We start from the raw sequence: 25,676 nt of genomic DNA, 5'->3' as shown, positions 1-25,676 counted from the left end.
TCTCAGGGCCCAGGTTATGGTAGTAATCAGAGTCTTTGTTTCAGCTGAAACCTCGGAATGCTCAGAATGTGGTAGGGGACTTTAAAAGGAATTTAGTCTGACCTTTACAAAGGCCTCTTTGGCGCTGGACATCCACCTTGGGAACAGAAGGATACTTAAGCTTAAAAGATCCTGAGCAAAATCATACAGAGATAGGTAGCTGGTATAGATGTATCTATCTATATGTAGATATGTTTTCCTAAATAAGATGGGCTGAATACACAAAGGCATTTGAAACAGGGTGAATTATGAATGGACCTAAAGGCAAGTGTGGAATAGTCAGGAGAATATCTGGCAGTCATTAAGGGAATTGGAGCATTCTGAGCCAGGTAGCTTTAAATTGTTTTATGCTTGCTTGTGCTCAAGTTTCCAAGAACATAGATCCATGCTATGTGTTCAGTGGGAACTTAAACTACTTACTGCTAAAGAGGGAATAATGTGGCTACGCTGTACTGTAACAAATAGGATAACTGTAGTAATACATTATACATTCAGAAGTTTTTCATACACAATAATCTCATGATTCACATATTCCAATCTTCTGTGAAACCACAATTACCAGCAGTAAAAGCTTGATGTAATGCAATAGGTTTTCAGCTTGGAAGTTACACCTGTATGTTCACCTAAACACCCTGGAGTACTCCCACTCCTGCTCCCAGTGCTGCTGGAGGAAAATTGTAGACAGGCTTCATTACAAATTTGTTACCATTTTCAACTGGCTGTCATTGCTACACAGCAATATATTACTATTATGAACAGCATTCTAATTATGCTTTTTTCAGCTATCGGTTATTTCTCTTATCAAGCCATCAGCGTCAACCCTTCCCCCAACCCTTGCAAAGGATCTTACCTCATTCTTCACTAAAAAAATAAGTCACTAATCAAGATCCTTTTCTTTTCTCTATTTCTCTATTAAATTTGGATCAACAACTTAATCCTTTAGTAATTCTACTTAAATTTACAAGTCTTTGTTGCTTTCAAACATGCTTAGATTTTATCCATCATTAAATCTTTACTTGGCCTAATCCTTTCCCTAAACCAACTCTATATAGCTCTCTTTCTTTTGATAGTCAAATTTCTAGAAAAAGCTATTTATATTCATTGTCATTTACTTGCTCTTTGTGGTCTCATCCCCATCAGTGAACTGAAACTGCTTTCTCTAAGGTCATGAATGGTTTTTTAAAAAGATTTTTTATTGGTATTCTTTGTTTTAATATAATCCTGTATTCCTTCTCTTGTGATAATTAGATAAAATCTACACTGCCCATCTTTAGATTTAATCACCAAAGGTGAAAACATCTCCATTTTTGGGTGGTCTGTAACCCACATGTGCTATAATAACAAATTAGAATTTACTGACTGCCTCATGGACAGTCCTAAGAAAAGCATCTGTTGTGATTGGACACATAAACTAAGAGGAGGCCACAGGAAGTGACGCAAAAGATGCCCCTTTAAAAAAGAGACCTCACTCAGCTGAGCAGGCTCTTCTTGTTCATTGCTGAGACCTAGAGGAGTGCTGGACCTCGGACCCTGAGACCTTGGTGAGACTGCTCTTAAATCTCTCTCTTAGTTACCCGTGCTAAGTGAAAAAGGCTGGCTCCTTTAACCTCCTAGGAGGTACTAGCCTCCAGGAGGCTCCCTTGATTGGGAGAAACCCTTGAGGCTAAACCCCTTGTTAATTGACTTTTAGGGTCTGGCTGGGCCTCTGGAGCCCTGCCAGAGTAAATCCCAGACTTGAATACAAATCTCTTACTCTACCCTCTTCTCATCTCTCTACTTCCACTCTCTCCTATATTTTGTAAATAAATTACTAAAATCATTTTGGGGATTGATAATTATTCAGTTCCCTGGCAACCTAACCTTTTAATATATTCAACCAAAAACCCCTTTTCCACATTACATTCTCTAACCTCTTTAAGAAATCAATTCTTTATAACAAAGAATACCAGTGATCTCTTAATTGTTAAATCCTCTAGCCTTTTCTCCATCCTTATTTATCCCTACTCTCTCCTCCTGGAATGTGACACTGCTCCATCATGGTTCTTTTCCTACCTGTCAGACTGATCCTTTGGAGGATCATCATCCATGATCTCTGCCCTAAACTGTATCATAATCACCTAACTTTGCACTGGGACCTCTCTTTTGTCTTTCTCTGCACTGTCTTTATCATTAGCTTTTATAATTTCTTTGCAGATGACTCTCAAGTCTATATACCCAGAGCTTTTCTCTTTCTGGAGCTCCATCACCACAGCCTATGGGATATCTCTATCTGAGCTACCTATAAGCATCTCAAATTAAATATGCCCAAAGCAGAACTCAATATCTTGCCCTTAGAACTCCTTCCCTACTTCTACTAAAGATACTGTTATTCCATTTACCCTAATTTGCAACCAAGGGGTTATCCTCTACTCATCATTTGCCACAGGCCTTCATCATCTCTTGCCTGGACTATTGCCTCCTCCTAATTGGCTTCCCTGTATCCAGTCTTTCTCTTCTTATATCCATCCTGCCAAAATGGTCTTAAAGCACTAGTTTTGACTCTGCAATTCCTCTGCTCAAGAAGCTTCAATGGCTCCTCATTGACTTGGAATAGACTTCTTTAGAATAGACCACTTCAGCATTTAAAATCCTTATTAATCTGGTTCTAGTCTAGTTTTCTAGACTTAATAATTCCCTTCATATATCATATGTTTTTGCTAAGCTATTCTCTATATATAACTTGCTATTTCTCACTTCCATGTTAGTTGGGCAGTGGATAGAACCTGGAGTTAGGAAGTCCTGATTTCAAATAATGTCTCAGGTACTGTGTGTCTATGGACAAATCACTTGTTTCCTCGTTTTTAAAATGGATTCAATATTAGCACCTATCCTACAGGGTTCTTTTGAAGACTAGATGAAAGTGCTTAGGAAAGTACCTGGCACATAATAGCATTAAAATGTTTGTTTCTGTCCTTCTTTGTATACCACCTGCCCTCCATGCACTCCATTCTCAATTCTGCTTCTTGTAACCCATAGTTCCTACCAAGACTTAGTTCAAGTAATACCACCTCCAAGAGGATTTTTCTGCTTCTCATAATTATTAGTATCCTGCCATCCTCCCATCACTATGTATTTATTTTGTACATATCTTCAGTTTAATTATTTTTAAATATGTATTACCCAAGTATAGTAATCTTTTTTGTAGCCTATACTCCATTCTCCAAATAATGTTTTTTAAATGCCCAATTATGTCAAAATATAGTTATCAGTATTTTTAAAAAGCAAGTTTTGGGGGCTCTAGATCAGAATGTAAACTGTATGCATTTATCCATCTTTTTGTTGCCCATGCCTAGATGTATTTCTGCTGTATCTCATTCTTAAAATCTTTGGTTTCATTCAAAATCTAGCACAAGCACCACCTTCTACATGAATGGTTTTTTTTTTTAAACATGCCTCTTCCCCTTCCCAAAACCTTTCTGTATTCATTTTGTATGTGTGTGTGTGTGTATACACACACACACACATACAAAATGAATATATATATATATCCCATGTATACTTAAGTGTGTTTATTCTGGTTCCCCAATAGAATGTATACATTCTTAAAAGAGGGGAGGGACTGTTCACTTTTGTCCTTATGTCTTTCTTATCACAATGTCTGGCACAGTATAGGCCCATAATTAATGCATATTTGATTTTTAGAAGTTTCCTGTAATTATTTTGATATATAATTTAATATATTAGAGGGGGAAATTGTAATAGTGTTTATAATATCAAAAACTTCAAATCATTTGGCATGCAACTGAGAAAATGTTCTTGAATGTAAGTAAAAAAAGATTAAGGAAGGTTAAAATAATCCACTTTCAGAGGTTCAGAGGAATAGAGAAGTTAGGGGAAATAAAATGAAAATACAGTCTTTCAGGTCAGGTTAGTGCCTCAGTAGAAGTATCAGACCTGGAGTCCAGAGAACCTGGTTTCAAATTTAACATCAGACACTCCCTAGCTCTGTAATTTATATCCTAGGAGACTGTCCTGGGGTTAGTGAGAGGATAAGTGACTTCTTACCCACGAATTCATAACTACTGTTTTTCAGACACAGGACTTAAATCCTGGTCTTCGACTCTATGGTTGACTCTGCATCTAAGTCTTTGTGAAAGACTAAAATAATTAAATGATCCTTGAGCTTCTAAGAAAAAAGTCACCATAGCCTGTATAACCTCTCTTTCAGCTTTTTGACATGGTCCTTTGATAGTCCAAACTCTTATTGTCATTAATTTTTTACTTATGCTTTAAAAAAACTTTTATGTTTCTAAATCCCAATAAAGTATCGTTTAAATGTTATAATTCATAAATAGCTTAAGTACACTAATCTGGATAGTCAGGGCAAATTGGAAAACCAGGTTATGTTTTTGACTCAGAGGGTGGGGAGGAGGTAGAGTTGACACAAGCATATCCTGCTGAGCTTGTCCAGATTATTTGGATGTTACATTTAAGCACAAGAAGGCAAGACCATAAATGTGTGAAATGTATGGAGTAAGAACTAAATGTCATCATGAGTATTTCTTCTGTTGGTTAAGATTTGAGTTTTGTATCTGGCAGTTGGTAGACTTGTAAATAATTGTAAGATCTTAGTTATCCAACATGCTTAGTAAATAGATTCTTCAAGTCACAGCCCAAATTTGGAGTTTTCCTTGATTTCCTTCTCCCTCTTATCCCTGCCAGTTACATCCTTTAAATTTTATCATGACAATATTTCTCCTAACCATCTTTTGACTTAACCATTTAGTTCCACTGCCAGAGCGGGTCTGGTCTTTGTTACTTTGTTACTTTGATCACAAATATGATCCAAAAGGCAATAATTCAAAAAGTCTTCAGATTCTGGTCTATCATCTCTCCTATCACCACTCCTTCTGGCTTACCATACACATCTCTGATAGGTCCTACTTCTGATCTTGTTACTCCATACTACTGAATGAATGTAGACTTTTTAGCCTGGCAGCCAAGAATGGGTAGATTTGGAGTCAGGGGACCAGAACTCAAATCCGAGTTCTGTAAACAGTCTCTGAGACCTTGAGCAAGTCATTTAATCTCTTAGCCTCAGATCCATAAGAGAAGAGGATTGTATTCTCTTAAGTTTTGTTCCAGCTCTTAAATCTCTGCCCATTATGACTTCAGCCCATCTTTTCCTGACGTATCTCACTAGTCTATAATCTGTTCCAGCACAATTGAACTGTTTAGTGCCTCCAGAGTTCACTCTGTGCTTTCTTGTCTCTATGCTTGGGAGCTTCTATCATTTATATTCCTTCATCTCTGCTTACTGAAATCTTGCAGAATTTTCCAAGTCCAGCTCAAATACCAGCTCCTACCAGGTGATCATCATCATCATCATCATCATCATCATCATGAAAACTAACTTTTAGTTTGGTAGCACAGTGGAAAGATCACTGGGCTTAGAATCAGGAATACTCATCTTCATGAGTTCAGATCCACTCTCAGACACTAGCTCTATGGCAAGAAATTTTTCACCTCGTTTGCCTCAGTCTCATCTGTAAAATGAATTAGAGAAGGAAATGACAAACTCCTTTAGTATCTTTGCCAAGAAAACTCCAAATGGGGTCAGAGTTGGACATATCTGAAAAACAGCTAAACCAACATTCACATAGCTTTATATGCTAAGTGCTTTACAAATATTATCTCATTTTATCCTCACAGCAACCTAGGAGGTTGGTGGTATTATTGTCTTTATTTTATGGTTGAGGAAACTGGGATAGTCAGAGGTTAAGTGACTTGCCCAAGGTCATACATCTAGTACCTGCCTCGGATGGGTTTTGAACTTAGGTTTTCCTGACTCCAGGCCCAGCACTACCTAGTTGCCCCTGATCTCTAGGCAAAAACAACCTTCCAGTAAACTGTCAAGACCACATTTCATGAAATCTCTGAACACTTAATTTCCAATAATGCTGCCTCTTGCATGGGCATTTACCAGGAGCACTGTCTTATTTGTAGTTGGAGAGGATTGAACTTGAAATTAGACATTATTCAAATGCTGCCCTGGACAGTAGCTGTTTGCTGAACCTGTTTCCTCTTCTGTAAAATAGAAATAATAGTACATGTAGCACCCACCTTAGAGATCATTTAGTCAAACCTCTTCATTTTGCAGAATGAAGTCCAGAAAGCTGAAATGATATGGCCAGTTACACAGCTGGTAGTGACAAAACCAAGGCCGCATCTGATAGCTTTTCTCTCCAATTCTGTGCTTTCAGCATTACCAGGCTCCATCCTGAAGCCACTATTATAAGCATCTCTGAGTTGTTATGGGAGGAGAAATTCTAGCTCAACTGCTGAGAATTTAGCTAGTAATGCATGGGCAAGTTAGTTATACCCTCAAAGGTCCCTTCTCTCTAAACAATTTTTTTTCCTGCTCTGATAGTAAGGTCCAAGATTTCTGTCCCTGCCTTAGCTAATGAGGAATAGGTTAAGGATAGACATATTGGTGATGTTAGCTTCTTTTTTATTTTTCCCTCCAAAGTTTTTATTGTGAACTTAACAAACATATAAAGAACACAAAAGTTGAGAATTGACTATAAAACCATGACTTTCGTGTGTGTATATATAGATATGTATATAGTTTATTTCTAAGAAATAATTAAATTTTTTCAAAATTTACTTCTTTAATAAACATTTGATTTATCTCCCCAAGTCTTTCCTACATTTGTGGGGGAAAAGAAAACTCTTATAACAAATATGCATAGTCAAGCAAAGAAGCAATCAGTGGTAGCATGCTTCTTTATCAATCCCCTACCTACAATCATCCTTGCATTCATTAAAATTCTGGAAGCTTTTCAGAGTTGTTTGTTATTACTATTATTATTATATTACTATTGTTGTTGCTTCATAAGTTATTCTTGACCTTCCCCTTACTTTACTTTCATTTCATGTGAGATTTATACAAATCTCTTAACGTTTTTATGAAATCTGAACTTTTAACTTAGTGATAGGTTTTTTTGGTTAACAAGAAAATTTTATGAACATTTAGGTCAGTGATTCCCAAAGTGTGTGTCACACCCCCACCCCCATGGGTGCTGCAGCAATCCAGGGGGGTGGTGATGGCCACAGGTGCATTTATCTTTCCTATTAATTGCTATTAAAATTTTAAAAAATTAATTTCCAGGGGGCTAAGTAATATTTTTTTTTTTGAAAGGGGCGGTAGGCCAAGAAAGTTTGGGAACCACTGATATAGGTTAATAGGTCTGTGATATATTTTTTTGTTTCGATATAATTTTCTGTGTTTTGTTTATATACTGTATATTAAATTCTGGGGCTTCTAACAACAGATGGTATACGTTGTCATTTCTTATGAAATAATATTTCACTATATTCATGTACTATATAGTTTGTTCTGTCATTCCTCCATTTGATAGACACAATTTATTTAAGTTCTTTACTACAACAAATAGGGTGGACTATAAGTATTTTCCTTTTACTCCATCTTTGATCTCTGTCATATATTCCTAGTACGATGGTATTGTTAAATCAAAGGATATACATACTTTAGTAACTTTTTGGATAAAGTTCCTAATAACATTTCAGAATGGCTAGACCAGTTCACAGGTCTACCCAGAGTATTATTATTCCTCTTTTTCTTGTTTTCCTTTTTTGCCATCTTTGCTCCTCTGGTGGTATGAAGTGGAACTTCAGTTTTAATTTGCATTCCTCTTATTAGTCCTCTAGCATTTTTTCATGTGATTGTTGATAGATTGAATTCTTGAGAGTTATGTATCCTTTGACAATTTGTGAATTGAGAAGTGCTTTTGCTATATATTTGAATCAATTCCCTATGTGTCTTGGAAATAAATTGTTAATAATATTAAGTAGCAGTTATTTGGAATGTCAAAGTTTGCAAAGCATTTTGGAAGTATTATCTCATTTGATCCTTATATCAACCCTGGGAGATGGTTAGGCACCATTAATATCCCTATTTTATAGATTAGAAAACTAAGGCAAACAGATGAAATGATTTTCCCAGGGTTGCACAGCTAGTAATGAGTTCAGGCTGGATTTCAGCCTTTTGTCAGAGAAATCTGATGCAGAGATACTATTTTATGCAATAATTGTCCTTTTAGGATTTTATTATCTGTAACCCTTATTTGGTCAAGAACTCTTTCTGTATCAGTTATAAAAGGCATCTCCTTTCTCTTACTTTATGAAATGATCTTTAAAAGTATGTCCAGGGCAGTGAGGTAACACAGTGGATAGAATACCAGGCACTTAATCCTGATTTCCACTTGCCACTCTTCTGTCTTAGAATTGCTAGTAAGACAGAAGGTAAGGATTTTTTAAAGAAGAAGAAATATGTTTATTTGGAGTTTATTGTGACATATGCTTAGCTATTTTCTACCAGACTGTGGGGGTTTTTTTGACAGTTTTAATTGAATAGAGTATTTACCTCAGTAGTTGGTACACTTGGTATTATTTACCACGGCTACTGTGTTAAATTGCTTCTTGCCTAATTTGTTGTACTTATGAATTTTTCAATTTTTTTAACTAGTACCAAATAGTTTTGAGTACTGCTTTGTAATATAGCTTGAGATCTAGGCTATTAGGCCCCTTTACTTCTAACTTGAATTTTAAACTAATGAAATTTTGTTTCTTTATTTTTGTCTTCTTACTTTGACAAGGAATAACTTTTTGTATCTTAATTGAAATCCAAGATATGGTTGATAGTATTAGCCAGCTAATACTAACATTATATAAGGATCTGACTCTGAAACTGGCCTTTGTCATCCACTTATTTGCATTTCTAAAGTAAATTTTTTTGTTCTAATTTTATATTCTGTTGAAAAAGTATATGGATTCTTTTCAGGTTTAACAAATATTTTTGGTTAGTTATTTTTGTTGACATTACCTGTAATTAGGACTTTATGTATAAAACATACAACCTTTACTTTTGGAAGCAAATTTTAGTTTTAGCTTAATTACATTTGACTGGTAAACAATAAAATTATTTCATTTCTTATATGCAGATCCAGACATTTAATGTGGAAGCAGCATGCCAGACTGTGGAAGATTTAACGAATGGGGTTGTGATGGCCCAGGTGCTTCAGAAGATGTAAGACCAAATGTCTTTATGCATGCATAGTAAAAACTTAAATATACATAATTATTCTGATGCTAGGTTTCTTAAAGATTAAAAAAAACTGAATTGGCCAGTATCATAAAATTTAGCTGTAGTTGTGAAGAAACAGATAGTTAGAAGGTATAGTTTCAAATTGCACTTTAGAAAGGCACAATTACATTAATTTAGCTACTATAGTACATTGCAGAGAAATGGCTATCTCTTGGTGTCTAATAAACTGGGCAATAACTTCATTATTTTGGATAAGTGAATGGCTAAATATAAACATGGTAATGTTTATACAGAGAATAATATGAGTCAACAAATGCATCTTAGAATGAAAGTCTATATTCTGTGCCTAGCTTCTTAAAACTTTTAACCTAGTAGTTTTTTTGGTTTTGATAGAATTATACAAGAATGAGGGCCTTTGATAACTTTTTAGTATGATGTGATTTTTTGTGTTGTATTTAATTCTGAAGTCTTTCTTTTCTTAAATTCATTAATAGTTTTGATTTTAAAGCTCTCATGTAATTGGCACATCAGAGAGAAGTTTCTAGATGTGTTAAATTCTGTTGTAAAAAAAGATCCTATTGAAAAACATTTTTAATATTTTATTTTTTTGCCAATTATGTGTAAAAATAATTTTCAACATTAAAAAAAATTTAGTTCCAAATTTTCTCCATCCCTGCTTTCCTTCCTTCTCTCTTCCTTTCCCAAAACAGCAAGTAATTTGATATAGGCTATATGTATGCAGACATGCAAAACATATTTCCACATTAATCATATTGCAAAAGAAAATACAAACAAGAAACAAAGGAAGAAGAAAAATAAAGTTTTAAAAAGTATGAGTTGATCTGCATTAGGACTCCAGCATTTCTTTCTGTGGAGGTGGATAGCATTTTTTCATCATGAGCCCTTTGGTATTGAATACAAATCATTTCCCTTAGGCAAGTCACTTAACCACAGTTGCCTAGCCCTTACTACTCTTCTGTTTTTGAACTAAGGGATACTTAGTATCAATTCTAAGACAGAAGGTAAGGTTTATTGTTTTAATTGTGATTGAGAGCATTTTTTTGTATGATTATAGATAGCTTATATTGACTCAGTGCTTTATATATTTGAGAAATGAGGCCTTTATCAGAAAAACTTCCTATAAACATTTTTCATGACCTCTTGACTTTTAACTTTAAAAATTCTTAAAGTTAGACTCCACTCCTAGGATGGAAGAGGCACTATCCCAAGCTTTAGGGTTTTTTACAGCTTCTTCTAGAGCTATTTCTGGGAGCTACACGTTTTTGCTTCTTCTCAGGTAGTATACTCTCTAAAGAGTTAGTATTCACCTGGCCTGTGCTCTGGTCTGCAAGTGGCCACAGTCACTCTCCTCTAGAACTCTGAGCAGGGTCCCTACTTCCCTGCAGCCATAAGCCCTGGTTTGCTAGTGTTCTTCCTTGCCCTGGGACTGAGAATCAGGACTGCAAACCAGATCTGCGTATAAGCAGTGCAACAGAGTCCTACACCCAGTGCTAGCAAAGGGACCCTTGTAATCTCCTTCTGACCCTCTTACTGTATGTGGACTGAGAACTCAAAGCTGCTGCTATTGATTCAGTTGCTCCCAAGGCCTCCTGCTGGCTTGCTGAGGTACAACCTGCCCTTACTGTAGCCTGCTCTTCACTGTGCTCCACTCCTACCTTGTGAAAAAAAAAATAATGAAAATGTAGGTGATATAGGTATTAATAGGTATTAATGGGTTGGTCGTATAGAGATTGAATGATGTTAACTGATTTTTCTAGGTTCTTAATAGTTCTTGGGCCAGTAATTTAAATCCTATTGATCTGGGTAAGGATTTCAGGGAGAAACTTGGTAGAACAGACCTTTCCTACTGACTTAACTAAGTTGTCTTGGGGGAAACTTTTACACTCTCTTTTTGTCTTTGATTCTTCTACTTCAGAATTCATTTTGAGGTATTATAAAGTTGTTTGGAAGGGAATTTGAGAGAACTCGGGCAAACCTCTTGCCTTTTTTCTGCCCTCTTCCTTAAAGTCCTATGCTAAGAGTAGTTTAATGACCTTGGCAATAAGTGATAGGGTTCTTTGGATTTGATTTCCCTTTTAAAGACCTTTTACTTAAGCTTAAAAGTCTAACATATATGCCCCTCCTGGATATCCACTCATTCACAAGATCTTGTGGCTTCTATCACCACAACATTTCCCATTATTTTTCCTTTGTACTCACATTACCAGTTCAGTGGCGATTAGAAAAATAGCTTATATTTTAGGTGTCCTTTATGCATCACTTCCACCATTGAGTGGTTTCCATCTGTACATGGGCACACGCACATGTACACTTTCCTAAAGGACCTCTCAATCAGCAGAGAGCCTCCTTAGAGGCTTCTGTCAGCCCTTATTGCCTTTTGCTTAACCAATTGCAATAGCCTCCTAAACAGTCTCCAGTCCTCCAGTTTCTCTCCCCATTCTAATTCATCCTCTAAATCTACACAGCTAAGCAGTGATTTTTCTAAAGTATAGGTCTAACCTTCTGACTCTCCTACATAGGCTCTCTATTGCCTCTACATTAAATATAAGCTTTGGGGGGCATTTAAAACCTTTCCCAATGTGGTCTATTTTTGTTTCCCTCCACAAATACTGACTGCATTTGAGCCATACTACCCTCCTTGCTGTTCTTCACAGACCATACTTGGTTTCTGCCCATTACTGTTTATCTCTCATAGTACCTACGTGCTAACCATTGTGGTAAATGCTTTTTACAAATATCTTATTTAATCCAGAAAAATACACTATGAGATAGGTGCTTTATATTATCCCCATTTTTAGTTGGGGAAACTGAGGCAGAATGATTTAAATGATTTACCCAGGTTTTCACAGCTAGTCAGATTTGAATTCAGGCCTTCCTGACTCCAGACCCAGTGCTCTATCCATTGCATCATGGATTGTGTGTGTGTATATATGCACATATGTATATATTAATATATTATAGATACTCCAAAAAATGCCTGTTGACTAATTGAAACATTTGAAAATTTGATAGTTTTATTACTCAAAAGAATAAATTCACTTTTTTAAAATGTAATTATCATTAAAAAAAAAAACCAAACATAAATCTATTTTATCCTCTCTTCCCACCCCAGTCTCCAGCTTTATGGGGAAATAAAAGAACAAAATCCTTACAGAAAATATACATAATCAAACAAATTCTTGAATTGACCACATCCAAAAAAAAGTCTCATTTTTCACCACGTCCATTACTTCTCTATCAAGATGTAGGATACTTCCTCAGACATACTGTGGAATTTTGGTTGATTACATTGATCAGAGTTCTTTAAGTCTTTAAAAATTATTTATATTTACAGTGTTGTTATTAAATAAATTGTTGTCCAGGTTCTGCTCATTTCACTATGAATCGGTTCCTATAAGCATTCCAAAACTTCGAAACTGTTCCTTAAATCATTTCTTATAGTGGAATGTTATTCCATTATATTAATATACCATCATTTAAGTAATTTTCCAATTGATTGAAATCTCTACTTTCTAATGCTTATAATAACAGAGGGGACTGCTTTAAAGAAAATTGTGTACATAATTATGCTTTTTCTCTTTCATTGTTCTCTGAGGTATGGGAATGGTATCACTTGAGTCACAGAGTGTACACAGTTTAGTAACTTTTGAGGGATAATTTCAAATTGCTTTTCAGAATCCTGGATCAATTTTCAGCTCCACCCTTAGTGTGCTTCTTTTCCCACATCCCCAGCAACATTTTCTTTTATTGTCATCTTTGCCAGACTAATTGATATGAGATGGAACCTCAGAGTTGTTTTAATTTGCACTTCCCTAATCATTAACAATTTGGGGAGCATTTTTTCCATATGAATTCATTTCAGTTAGATTTTTTAATTCAACAAACCCTTTATTAAACCCTTGCCATGATCTAGACACTAAGCTGTGTATTAGCAATATAGTGGCAAACAAAAATTATTCTGTCATCAGGACCTTAAATTTTTTTGGGGGGGACAGGGATAAGTAATATTTACACAGATAAGTAAATACATGATAATTTATAAATAAAATATATAATTTTATAAAGGGAGAAAGTATCCACAAGTAGTAGTAGGGTAGGGAGAATGGTCAAGAAAGGCTTTCCTAGACACGGTATGGGAAAGCAAAGAAGTGAAGAGGGCATGCTTTCCAGGTAGATAGGCAGCCTTCCCAGTGCTGCAAGAGGCATGAGAGGAAATGCCTGTTTGGGGCTTAGGAACTTAGCTAATTTGGCTAAAAGGTAAAGGTAGAAAGAAGAATGAGATAAAGAAAGGAAAGGAAACTGTGAAGAGTTTTAAATGCCCAGCTGAGGAGTAAACAGTGAGAAACTACTGAAACTTCTTCACTTCACTAGTGATATGGTCAAACCTGTGCTGTAGGAAGATTTTTTTTTTTTTTTTTTGGCATTTATTCAGAGGACAGATTGGAGAAAGGATAGACCGGAATCAGGGAAAACAGGCAACAAATGACAGTGGCCTATATGAGGGTGTTGATAGTGTGAGTGGAGAGAAGAAAACAGATGTTAAAAACATTGTGAGTGTAGATTTAAAAAACTGGCTGTGGGGGAGTGAGAAAAAGTAGAGAGTCAAAGAAATTCAAGATTAAGAATGTAAATGACTGACGAATGAGAAACTAGATGACACACTGGATAGAGCACTGGGCCTGGAGTTGTGAAGACTTGAATTCAAATATGAACTCAAACATTTACTAGTTGTGCGACCCTGGACAGATTATGTAACCTTGGTTTGCCTTGGTTTTCTCATCTGTAAAATGGGAATAACAACACCTACTTCCCAGAGTTGTTGTGAGGACTGAATAAGATAATTGTAAAGTGTTTACAATATCTGGCACATATATATATATCTTGGCTATTATTATTAACAGAAAGAGAGAAGTTTGAAATGAAGGGCAAGTCTTGTTGGGAAGATCAGTGCTGTTACTGGGCACAAGATTAAGAGCTTCTGAGCTGTCCAGGTAGAGAATCCCAGGATATAGCTGGTGGTTTGGGACTTGACCTCAAGAAAGAGATTAGATCTGGCAATGATCTTAGGAGTCATCTTATCCAACCCCCCTTATTTTATTGATGAAGGCATTGAGGCACAGAGAGGTCATGTGACTTCCTCTCAGTCTTATAGGCACCAAGTGGCAGGGCCAGGATTCAAGCCTTGGCTGCCCCAAGATGATTGAATATACTAGGTAAGGAGATCACCAAGAGTGTAGAGATAGAAGAGAAAAGAACCTAGAATCCATACAGCTTTGGGGGACATGCATAGCTAGGTATAGGCATGAATGATGATTTCAGGACATATAGTCTTTATTGAATAGGACACTTGATAACAGCAGTCAGATTTGAGTGTGTTTTTTTTAGAAGATGAAGTTGAAATTGAAAACAACAAAGGACAAGGACTATCACAACCTGTCAGACTCTGTTTGTATTTTGTCTGTGTTGTAAGTTTTGGTGGTTACTACTGAATTCTTGATTGACTTTGTTGTACCCAACTAAGTCACCTCCAGGGTCTTGTTATAGCCTTTAGGATCAATTATTAACTTTTCTCTTTGGCTTTTCACAATCTGTCCCCAATTTACCTTTCCAACTTTGTTGTATGTAACTCTTTTTCCCACATTTTACAGTGTAGCCAAGTTAACCTTTCTGTTCCTCACATGTAACACTCCATCTTTAAGCATTTGCCCTAACTTCTCAGGTCTGGAATAAATTGCAACCTCAGTTCCACCTCATAGTGTCCTACTTTCCTTCAAGAATGCCTCAAGCACCACCAGAATTCTACATGAAGTCTTTGTCAAGTCCCCTCTCATTTTTCCGATCATTGCCTAGTTCTTCTCAAAATTACCCTGTATTTATTTTGTATGTATCCTGGATACACATATGTGTGTGTGTGTTTTTTTTTTAATTTTGAATTTCTGTGTGCATATTTTGTGTATGTAGATGTGTTTATATATGTATTGAGGGCTCAGAATTCATTCTGTGTCGTTTTAAGTTGTCATTGAATACAGTAGGAATATAACAGGAATACGATAGTAATACTTCGGAGGTGATTTTTATTCCTAAGACTTATTAGTGTTACCTTTGAAGTTCACTAAAGTATAAACTATGTGATGGATGGTCTTTTTGAGATGCTGCCTTGGTTTTCTCATCTATAAAATGGGAATAACAACACCCACTTCCCAGAGTTGTTTTTCTTTTTTTAGTCCATACCTTCTGCCTTAGAATCAATATTGTTTATTGATTCTAAGAAAGAAGAGCAGTAAGGGCTAGACATTTGAGATTAGGTGGCTTGCCCAGAGTCACACAGGTGGGTGTCTGAGTTCAGATTTGAACTTCTAAGACCTCCCATCTTTATCCACTGAGCCACCTAACTGCCCCCTGCTTAACTTGTTCATGCCAATAACTTTAACGGAAATAATGGTGTTCTGAGTTTTTTTGTGATTTGGTTGCTGAGTTAAATTTCTAATCTGTCTTATATTGTTTAGATCCTGGAGGTTCCAGTTGGAACTGGTTTAAACTAAGCCCTACAAATTCTCCCCAAGAAAAATTTGGAGAATAAATTTTTTAGGCCCTTCTAGGAATTGGGCTTCCTTCTTCCTTCCCACCAACCCTACCTTTCTTTCTCCTTCCCTTCTTTCCTTCCTCTCTTCCTCTCTTCTCTCTTTTCCCTATCCCTCTCTTTCTCAAAGACATTTCAATAGTAATGTTAAATGTTAAAAGCTTGAAATAGCAATAGAGGCACCAAACTGGTTATAGATTGAGTTTCCTTGAAGTATAGCCAGTTAATTTAATCTGCTTGTCTTTATTTTAAGTATAGGGTATGTAGTTATAATTATATATCATAGAAAGATCTATGCATATATTTATAGGTTTTTTAAAAGGTTATACTTCTCTAGTTAATGATAGTCTAATGTGATTTCCCCCTCTAGCTGAATTGCTGAAGCTGGTTTTCCTCTTATTTGAACTTCAACTGTTGATAAGGCTAATTGATATTATCTAAAATATTCTAGCTGGCACACATACAGTAGGGTTCTCATTTCTTTACAATTTTTCTTCTTCCTTTCCCTTGCCCAAAGTTTGACTCCTGCGTCAGATTCTGGGACCAGCAAGAGAAGGCACTTACAAGAAACCCTTCTTCCCTTTTCTCCCAGCCTTACCTTGTTCTCTTGGCTAAGTGATCTCTCCTGCCCATATGGTAGAGAATTCAGAGCACCTGCTCAGTTCCAAACCTCATGCCTACTTCCTCCTTCCAAATACTGGTGGGTTGGGCTCCCATTCTCCAGGGCTCTACACAATGTCATGGCTCAAACTATTTGAGCAATATTCATCTATGATGCCTTTGGTAAGATAGAGAACAACTGGGCCTTATTATCTAACCTGCCACTATGCCCTTGGAGCACTCAGGCAGGCATTGCCATTTCACCTGCCGATAGCTTCTAAGCACTCCCTGAACCTTGCTAATAGCTTTCATTTGTACCCTTAGAACTATTAGACTTTTCTAGCTGTCCTACAGCTAAATCATCCTATATTTGTCATCTCCCTAAATTAGAATGTGATCTCGTTTTGGAACATTGGCTAAGTAGGGTTGCAAAGGAGCTGTTTCATTTGATCATATGTGAATTTGCCAGCTTGAGCAGAAGTTAAAATGGTTTGAGTTTCATTTTACCAAGATCTCCAGGCACTTGAGTATAGGATAAAGGAAACATCTGATTTGCTTTCATAACCCAAATGAGTTGACAGTTAATAGAGGAGCAATGAGTAATTGTATTATCCTAAGGGAAAAGAATGATGACCAAGTGTGTCATTTTACTGGGGGCCGGGGGTGGGGGGGGGCGGGATTTCAGTAAAAAAAATCATCCTTTATTTTAAGTGTCAGAATTGGACTCTCTACCTAGGCTGTGTGAACAGTTTCCATTTTCCATTTAGACCATTTTACTATAAATAGGGATTTTTTTTCGTATTATTTATTTAGCATTTCCCTTTTTTGTGTCTTTAAAGCTTTTGGATGCTTTTTTTTAGTTGACCTCCAGACAAGTGTGTCTGTAGTTTAAAAGAATAAATTGCATTATTTTTTGCCAAAAAAAAATATTTCAATTTAGTGTAACAAGTATTTGTTAATTAAGTAAGCAATAGAAGATTATGGATAGTGGATGGAGAGCTGAGTTTGAGGGACCTGGATTTCTTTAAGTCAGAGTGGAATCTTGGAAGGATGTTAGGAAGAGAACTTTCTCAAGGAACCTTGGGAAAGGCAGTTGGACCAAGAATAACTCTAGACTGTCCTGAATAAGGAAGGTTGTTCAAGGAGCTTGCACTGTGAGTTGGAGAAAATCTGGTGAATTTATTTCTTGGAAAACATCCTAGCAGACAAGAGTGGTTACAGTTCCTCTGTTTCACCAGTTGGTGGTAGGAGAGAACAGCAGCTTAGTGGTGGTGTCAGTGAAGAATTCTGACAGCCTGAGTACATCTGAGCTGAAGGAAGAAATCCAATTTTAGTCTTATTACCATTTATAAAATTATATTTAGATTTAGGATAGAAAGATAGATAATTGGGGAATTTAGTTAGATAGTGTAGAATAAGGAGGATTTCCTTTTGGTAATCATAAAGCCATCTCTCACAAGACAGATTTTTGGGAAATAAAGTATGGTTTTATTAGTGTTAGGGAATATTTTACTTTAATTATCTTGTTTTTCCTTTTCCCTTTTTTACCATTTTAAAAAGTTATAATAAATAGAGTTTTACATAAATAACTGAGCAGGATTTTTCTTCAACTGCTTAGAACCACCATCTATTTTCAACTGTCAACCCAGGATTATATCAAATCAAGAGCCTGTCCATAATAATAAAACTATTGGTAAATACAAATAACCAATAAATAATAAAGGTCAATATACCTTATTACAGCTGGTTATTACATTATATAATTTGTGGAAATTAGTGTTTAATAGGATAAAATCCTCAGGCCCAGACCTGAATGAAAAGTTGATGAGTCGTGTGGATTAGCCATCTAATAATTCCATATAACATAGCCTTTTGAGCAATGGAGAAAATGGCACAGCTGTATGGTTTTAGACTTGGGGTCACAAACTAGCCTTAAATATGAGCCCTATCTCTGTATGACTGTGGATAGTATCATGTGACTTTGGTTGCATTACTCTGACCAGTATAATAGTCATAAATTTCTCTCAGTATTTTGAAATAAATAATTACCATCTAATTTTTTGGATATCTGTGATATGCATGTTGGAAAAAAGAAAGATCACTTTAAAAAAAAAAACACCCTATGAGCTTAAAGTTAAACCCAAGGCCTTTTTTATTTGTATTTGGTAATGTTGAAGATTAGATAACTTTAGTATTAATGTTGTTTAAACTTTGCAAGAAATGCTTGGGTCTGTTTTCTATATTTGTTTACAGTATCATTTATAAGCTTGGAATAATCCTAAACTTTTCATGAACGTTAGTTATTTTATAGCTAGTCAAACTTCCAAGGGAAAGATAAAACCTATATCCATTGTTTGCCTATTTAAAAAAAAAAAAAAGAAAGAAAAAGAATATGAGCTTCTTGAAAACATGAGCTGTCTTGGGGGCAGCTGGATGATTCGGTGGATTGAGAGCCAGGCCCAGAGACAGAAGGTCCTGGGTTCAAATGTTGCCTCAGACACATCCTAGCTATGTGAGCCTGGGCAAATCACTTGACCCCCATTGCCTAGCCCTTACCACTCTTCTGCCTTAGAATCAATTGATTCTAAGATAGAAGGTAAGGGTTAAAAAAAAAAAAAAAAAAGAACTTGAGCTGTCTTTTCTATCTTTATCTATCCCCATTACTTAGCATAGTGCAGGGCATGTACTAACTACTTGATAAATCCTTTTTATTTTTTTAGAGATTTTTTTTCATTTTACCAATTACATGTATTAACATTTTTCAACATAAGTTTTCTGAAGTTATAAGATACAAATTGTTTCTCTTCCCGTTTTTGGAGATGTTAAGCAATTTGATCTGAGTTATACATGTAATATCATGCAAAACCTATTTTCATATTCAGTATTGTAAGAAAATATTCATGTAAAATCAAAACCCTAAAATAAAAACATAGATAAACTAAAATGAAAAATAATATGCTTTGATCTACATTCCAACTCTTAACAGTTCTTTCTTTGGAAGTGGATAGCATTATTTGTCATAAATCCTTCAGAATTGTCCTGTATTTCCAAGAGTAACTCTGTCTTTCGTAGTTGATCATCCTGCAATATTGCTTTCACTATGTACTTCATGTAGTTCTATCTAGCTCTTTCTGAAAATCATTCTGTTCATCATTTCTTACAGCACAATAGTATTCCATCACCATCATATACCACAATTTATTCAGCCATTCCCCAATCAGTGGACATCCCCTCAGTTTCCAATTATTTGCCATCACAAAAAGGGCTGCTATAAATCTTTTTGTACAAGTAAGTCCTAGATTAAAAGGTATGTACCGTTTTATAGCCCTTTGGGCATAGTTCCAAATTGCCCCCCAGAATGGTTAGATCAGTTCATAACTCCATTAACAATGCATTTGTGTCCCAATTCTGCCATATCCTATCCAACAGAGAAGCCCTTTTTTAAAAAAAGAATCATTTTATATATATATATATATGTATATATATATATATATAACCAGATATTTAGTCATTCTGATGTTGACTACACAAATCATTATCCAAAGATGCTTTAGTTGAATATTCTTCTTTACCCAAAATCTTTTCCACTAACCCATTAACCAGAGCTGTCTCATATTAATTGTATGCCTTGAAATGTAGCCACTGAAGTTTTCATATGAGTTTTGTATCTTTTGAATAACCTTTTTATACAAAGGGCAATAATTGGCCTTAGTGTTACTACTTTTGCTCTTGGTATGTGAAGTTCATAAAGACTGACTAGAAAAGTCATACCAATGCTTTAAATGATATATATTCATGGCAGATATTGTCCTTGATTTTGACAGAATTTTGTTGTGCTTTAAAAAAAATAGTGTATTTTACTTTATCCCCTATCAAAAAAGTTGACTGCTTCCTTTTTAGACTCAAGGTTAAATTAGAGGTTGATATCCTTTCCAACCTTTAATGCAAGAAAATTTTTTGAGAGCCAAAAGGTATCTTGACACAACATATGTGGCTACAAAATGGAAAAATAGAGCAGAAAGACTAGAAGGAAAAAAAGGGGAGAGACAGAAAGAAGAGAAAAAAGGGCAAGAAAAGGAATGGAAGGGCATTAACAACATTTTCTTTTGTTATTACTTGATTACATTATTTCCTTCAGTTTTGTTCTTTTCCCTTGTTATGTAGCTCTCCTACTCATCTGAGTAATTGTTGCTCCCTTTATTGTGAGAGAGGGCACAATCAGACAGTAAGTGCCTGAGTACTTGGAGTACAAAGAAAGGCAAAGATAGTCCGAAATCTCAAGGATTGTTCACAGACTAATGAGAGCAGTGTGCGCACATCTATGTACCAATAAGGTGTGTGTGTGTGTGTGTGTGTGTGTGTGTGTGTGTATGTGTATGTGTATATATATATATGTATATATATATATATATATTGGACATATTGGAAATAATCTCTAGGATGAAGGAGGATTGGCCAAGGTTTCCTGTAGAAGGTGGGATTTTAACTGGAATTTGAAGGAAGCCAGGAGGCAGAGATGAAGGGGGAAACATTACATTAATGGGGAACAGTCTGGGAAAACAGGAGATGAAATGTGTTATATCAAAAGAGGCCAGTGTCACTGGATCAAAGGGTATGAGAAAGGATGCAAGAAGACTGGAAAGATAGAAGGGACTAGCCTATTAAGAATTTTAAAAACCAATCTTGGGATTTTATATTTGATCTTTGTAGATTATAAGTAAAAAATGAGTTTACTGAGTTGAGGTAGAGAGGTGATATAATCAGATGCATGCTTTATCTAAATTATCTAGTTTTAGATCGGTGATTCCCAAAGTGGGTGCCACCGCCCCCTGGTGGGTGCTGGAGCGATCCAGGAGGGCGGTGATGGCCAGAGGTGCATTTGGGGGCGGTGAATAACTCTTAAGGAGGTGGTGATAGTATGTGACAGGGGGCACTAAGTAATATTTTTTCTGGAAAGGGGCAGTAGGCCAAAAAAGTTTGGGAACCACTGTTTTAGATGATTGCTGACAATTGGAGGATGGACATAGTGAGGGGAGACTTTTAGCAGGAAGACCAACCAGCAGGTTATTGTAATAATCAAGGCCAGTGATGGTGAACCTTTTAGGGACCCCATGCTGGGCCCTACCCCCATATGTTGGGGGTTCAGGGCCCGGCATCCCACTCCTCTCCCTACTCCCTTCCCCCCACTCCCTGCCTCCTGGAACCACCAGAACCTGTTGGGGAGTGTTATGGATAATATTGATCTTATTAAGATATTGATATTGATGACCAGTTGATATTGATAGACTAACACTGTCATGGAGCTCTAGTTGAAGGCAGTTGATGAACTAGCTATAAGCAGCTTAATCCAATATTTATTACTTATTTCTATGAGAAGAGGCAGGGACAGGAAAAAGAGGTAGGAATAAAGCAGGATCTATTAAATCTAAAACTAAGATTTCTAACTATAACCCCAAACCCCTCTGTCCCGCAAGGGACTGTTTCTTGTTCACCAGAGTGAACCTACACTGATTCTTACTATCTAAAGATTAAATCTATTTAACTAAAGCTATCCTAATAGATGATCTTGAAATTATATAATTCTCCTTAAATTATCTTTAAAATTTCATTGGCTGCCTCAAACTAATTGTCAACTAATGACAGTTAGGAATGGTCTCTTTTCCACTCTCACAGCATGAAGCTTGAAACTGATGCTGCTTCAGCAAGAGGAAGCAGCCCCCCCCCCCCCCACCACCACCACCTTTCTCTCTCAGAGAAAATTGCTCACTTCAACCAATCTTCTTTAGATAAAAAGGTGTTTCTTAACTTCTCCAAAGTTAACTCTCATGAAAATACTTCACAGATTGATCCAAGCAAATCTCCAGCCACCTGCTCCAAGCAAAGAAGCTCCAGGGAGTATCCAGTTCTCTGTCTTTTCTATCTTGCAATTCTTTTAAAGTGATCCACAGACAATTCTGCTCTTCCCTGCTTAAAGGAGCCAAAGTAAAAAACTTTAGTCTCTAGACTAAATCCTTACTTTTAACTAGGTTAATTAGCTAATTAAATTCTTATCCTAAGGGGGGGGCAGAATGAAGAGGCTGCTGCTGCTGAAGAAGGTGGGAGTTGGGGTATCTTGTAGCCACGGGGACCCACCCCTGCATCCAGCCTGAGGGGGAGGTGCCTTAGAGGCTGAGGACACACCCTACCCCATGTTCAGGGAGTGGGGCTGGTTCTCAGCCTGCTTGTTGGGCATAGGGGAAGCAACCTCCTGCAGCCATGGGGACCCACCCCTGTATCCAGCCTCCCCTGGGTTGCCTATTGGGCTGTGACCAATGTCTGGGGTGGAAGCAGGGGGGAGAGGGAGTGCAGTTAGCTTTTGGGGGGCAGGGTCAACCTTCCAGACTTGCAGCTGGCCAGGAATGAAGGAAGAAAGTAGAGATCTTTTAGAGGGGTGGGATGGGGCTGGGCTGGGAAGTGAGAAAGGAGATGACACTCCACCCCATCCCCTCCCCTTTGCAGCCCCTAGTCCCAGACTGGGGAGGTAGAAAGGGAGGAGAGTGTCCTGAGCTCTTAGCTCTGTGGATGGAGTAGACAGGGAGGCCAGGTGGAGAGAGGGGGTAGGGAGCAACTGCCAGGAGGGGCCTGGACGTGCCCTCAGAGCCGTCTCTGCGTGCTGTCTTTGGTACATATGCCATAGGTTCAATTCATCATCACAAGTCTAGGCCCAATAAGAAATGGTGCTGGCAGTATTAGAGAAAGGGCTCTTTTGAGAGTGTTATGGAGGTAAAATTCCTCAATTTTGGCAACAGATTGGATATAAGGAAATGAGATGAGAAATCTGCAAAAACATCTAGATTGTGAACCTGGAGGGCTAGGAGGTTTGTAGTTCCTGAGCAGTTAGAGTAGAACGAACACTTGCCATGGAGCCAGAAAGTCTGAGCTCTGACATTTAAAAGTATGATTTTGGATACATCATTAACTTTCCTGAGACTCTTTTTGTAAAATGGGGAAAAAATACTTGAAGTAACTTTCTCATTTTATCTCACTATAATATAATATTAATAGTTCTATTTGTAGAGTTTATCAGTTTGTAGAATGCTTTCCTTATGTATATTATATGTATATATCTTGTAAGATAAGTAGGTAGATAAATCATGCCATCTTCCTTCTGCTAGAGAAATAATGAACTTAAAATCTAGAATGAGCCATGCTATTTTGTACTTGATCAATGTGGAAATATGTTTTGCTGGATAATATGTTTAGAGTGATGGGTTTTTGGGTTTTTTATTCAAATGAAGGAAGAGACAGATAATACTGGTCATAAACATAAAATAATTTTTATTATTATTTTTTAAAAGGTAGATTTATAGACAGGCTAGATCTTTCATTGCTTCTGCTTAATATAATTGTCTCTTGCAATGGTGATTATTATTATCCTCATGTTACAGGTCAAGAAATTGAAAATCATATTGAATGACTTGCCCATAGTCATACAAGTAGTTATTCATCCTAGTCATCTTTATTTTCTCTCATCTGAATAATTTTTTTAAAAATTCATTATATTTAGACTACTACTGTGCCATAAGAAATGAAGAGCTGGTTAATTTTTAAAGACAGGGAAAGACCTATATGAAATTATGAAAAGGAAAACAGGCAGAATCAATAAGATATTATACAAAGCTACAGATTAATGTTTAAAGAATAATTTATGAATAATCTACGAACCTTTAAAGAAAAAACTGATCAATAGAAACATAAATGACAGTTTATATATACTTTTCTTTTTGTCAGATGATGCCTAGTGTAGGGAGGAGAGGGAAAGAGGGAGCTCTCTGGGAATTCTAATGTAACCAACAAATAAATTTAAATTTTAAAAAAAGTTAAATTTTACTATATAAAAATGTTAACAGTAAGTGTTATATTGAATAGATAATTACAGTAGCTCACCTTCACCAATAAGTCCCAGTTCATGAGGAAGCATTACAGCTCTGGGGAAAGAGCACTGAGTTTAGAGCCATGTGACCTAGGTTCAGAAGCCAGTTCTACCACTTATTGTTTGACCTTGCACAAGTAATCCTTGCTCCACAGGAGCTCACATTCTAATAGAGGGAAACAAGACATTAACATTTCAGCTACAAGTCATATGGCAAGGTCTAGTACTTAAGTGAAGTAGTAAAGCAAATGATGGACAGTGGAGTTGCACAGTAGGTAGAGCACTAGATCTGTAATCAGGAAAACCTGAGTTCAAGTTCAGCTTCAGACACTTCCTAATTATGTAAACATATGCAAAGCACAACCTCTGTTTGCCTCAGTTTCCTCAGCTATAAATTGGGAATTAATATGTTACCTCCCAGGTTTGCTGTGAGGATTGATTAAGATAATATTTGTAAAGCCCTGAGCACAGTGTCTGTACACTGTACATGCTTTGTAAATATTACTGTAATTCCTATTATTATTACTACTACATTTTCTTTAATGTCATTTGCATTGTGCTGTGCTATTTGACCAAGGATTTTGGTGGTAACTATCTCCTTTTGAAGTACTGGGGTCTGCATTACCTGCAGAAGCATCTGTCAAACTAGTGGGACCTCCTCCACAAGAGTGCTGCTTTTTTCCAGGGCTTTTGAGCATATGGTCCTGTGCTGTTTCCACCTGGGTCTGAGATGAAATAGTAGCAGTGGTTTGACCCACTTCACTTGACTTGAGTCTCTCTGGATGCCTTTCTACTCTAGACAGGTGTCAATGTGATTCATTGGTGGCAGGTATGTCAGGCTATTTCCACAGAGATTCTTCCCATGGTTAGTATCATTCCATTCTGTCTTCTCCAGGAGCTTGTTGTCTTTATTATCTCCATTCTCACTTATTTTCAGTCTGTTCCTGACTACTGCCTGTTTTTCTACTGCTTACAGACAATATGTCTCTCTCATTCTCAGAAGTGCTTCACTTGATCCACCTTTCCTACTAGCCATTGTCCTGTATCACTCTTCCTGTTGTGGCTATGTTCCTTGAGAAGGCCATCTACAGCTAAGTGCCTCCACTACTTTTCTCTCACTCTCTTCTAAATTCTCTTTAATTAAGTGACTTGACCAGTGTCACATAGCTAGGAAGTGTCTGAGGTTAGATTCGAACCTAGGACCTCCCATCTCTAGGCCTGGCTTTCAATCCACTGACCCACCCAACTGCCCCCAAAGGCCAGCACTTCTACATACACCATTTATAAAGGCTTATTCCTTTCTTCATTTTCTCCTAGCTTTTCCAACAAATTGCCTCTACTATCCTTATTCACTATCGCTCATTTCTTCAATTTCTCCCCATCTACTGACTTCTTTCCTGCAATCTATAAACATGTAC

The 25,676-nt window shown here is 36.7% G+C and overlaps 1 protein-coding gene across 1 annotated transcript in view; it reads left to right on the top strand.

The window, feature by feature from the left end:
• The window catches only part of HOOK3 (hook microtubule tethering protein 3), a 116,206-nt gene that overhangs the window by 587 nt on the left and 89,943 nt on the right, over positions 1-25,676 (top strand). The window contains exon 2 of the mRNA XM_044663532.1: positions 9,042-9,127. Coding sequence (XP_044519467.1) covers positions 9,042-9,127 — 86 coding nt within the window. The remainder of the gene's footprint in view (positions 1-9,041; positions 9,128-25,676) is intronic.

This window comes from Gracilinanus agilis, chromosome 2 (assembly GCF_016433145.1).
Source record: "Gracilinanus agilis isolate LMUSP501 chromosome 2, AgileGrace, whole genome shotgun sequence".
In the NCBI taxonomy this organism is placed as follows: Eukaryota; Metazoa; Chordata; class Mammalia; order Didelphimorphia; family Didelphidae; genus Gracilinanus; species Gracilinanus agilis.
This window is presented reverse-complemented; position numbering and strand designations above follow the sequence as displayed.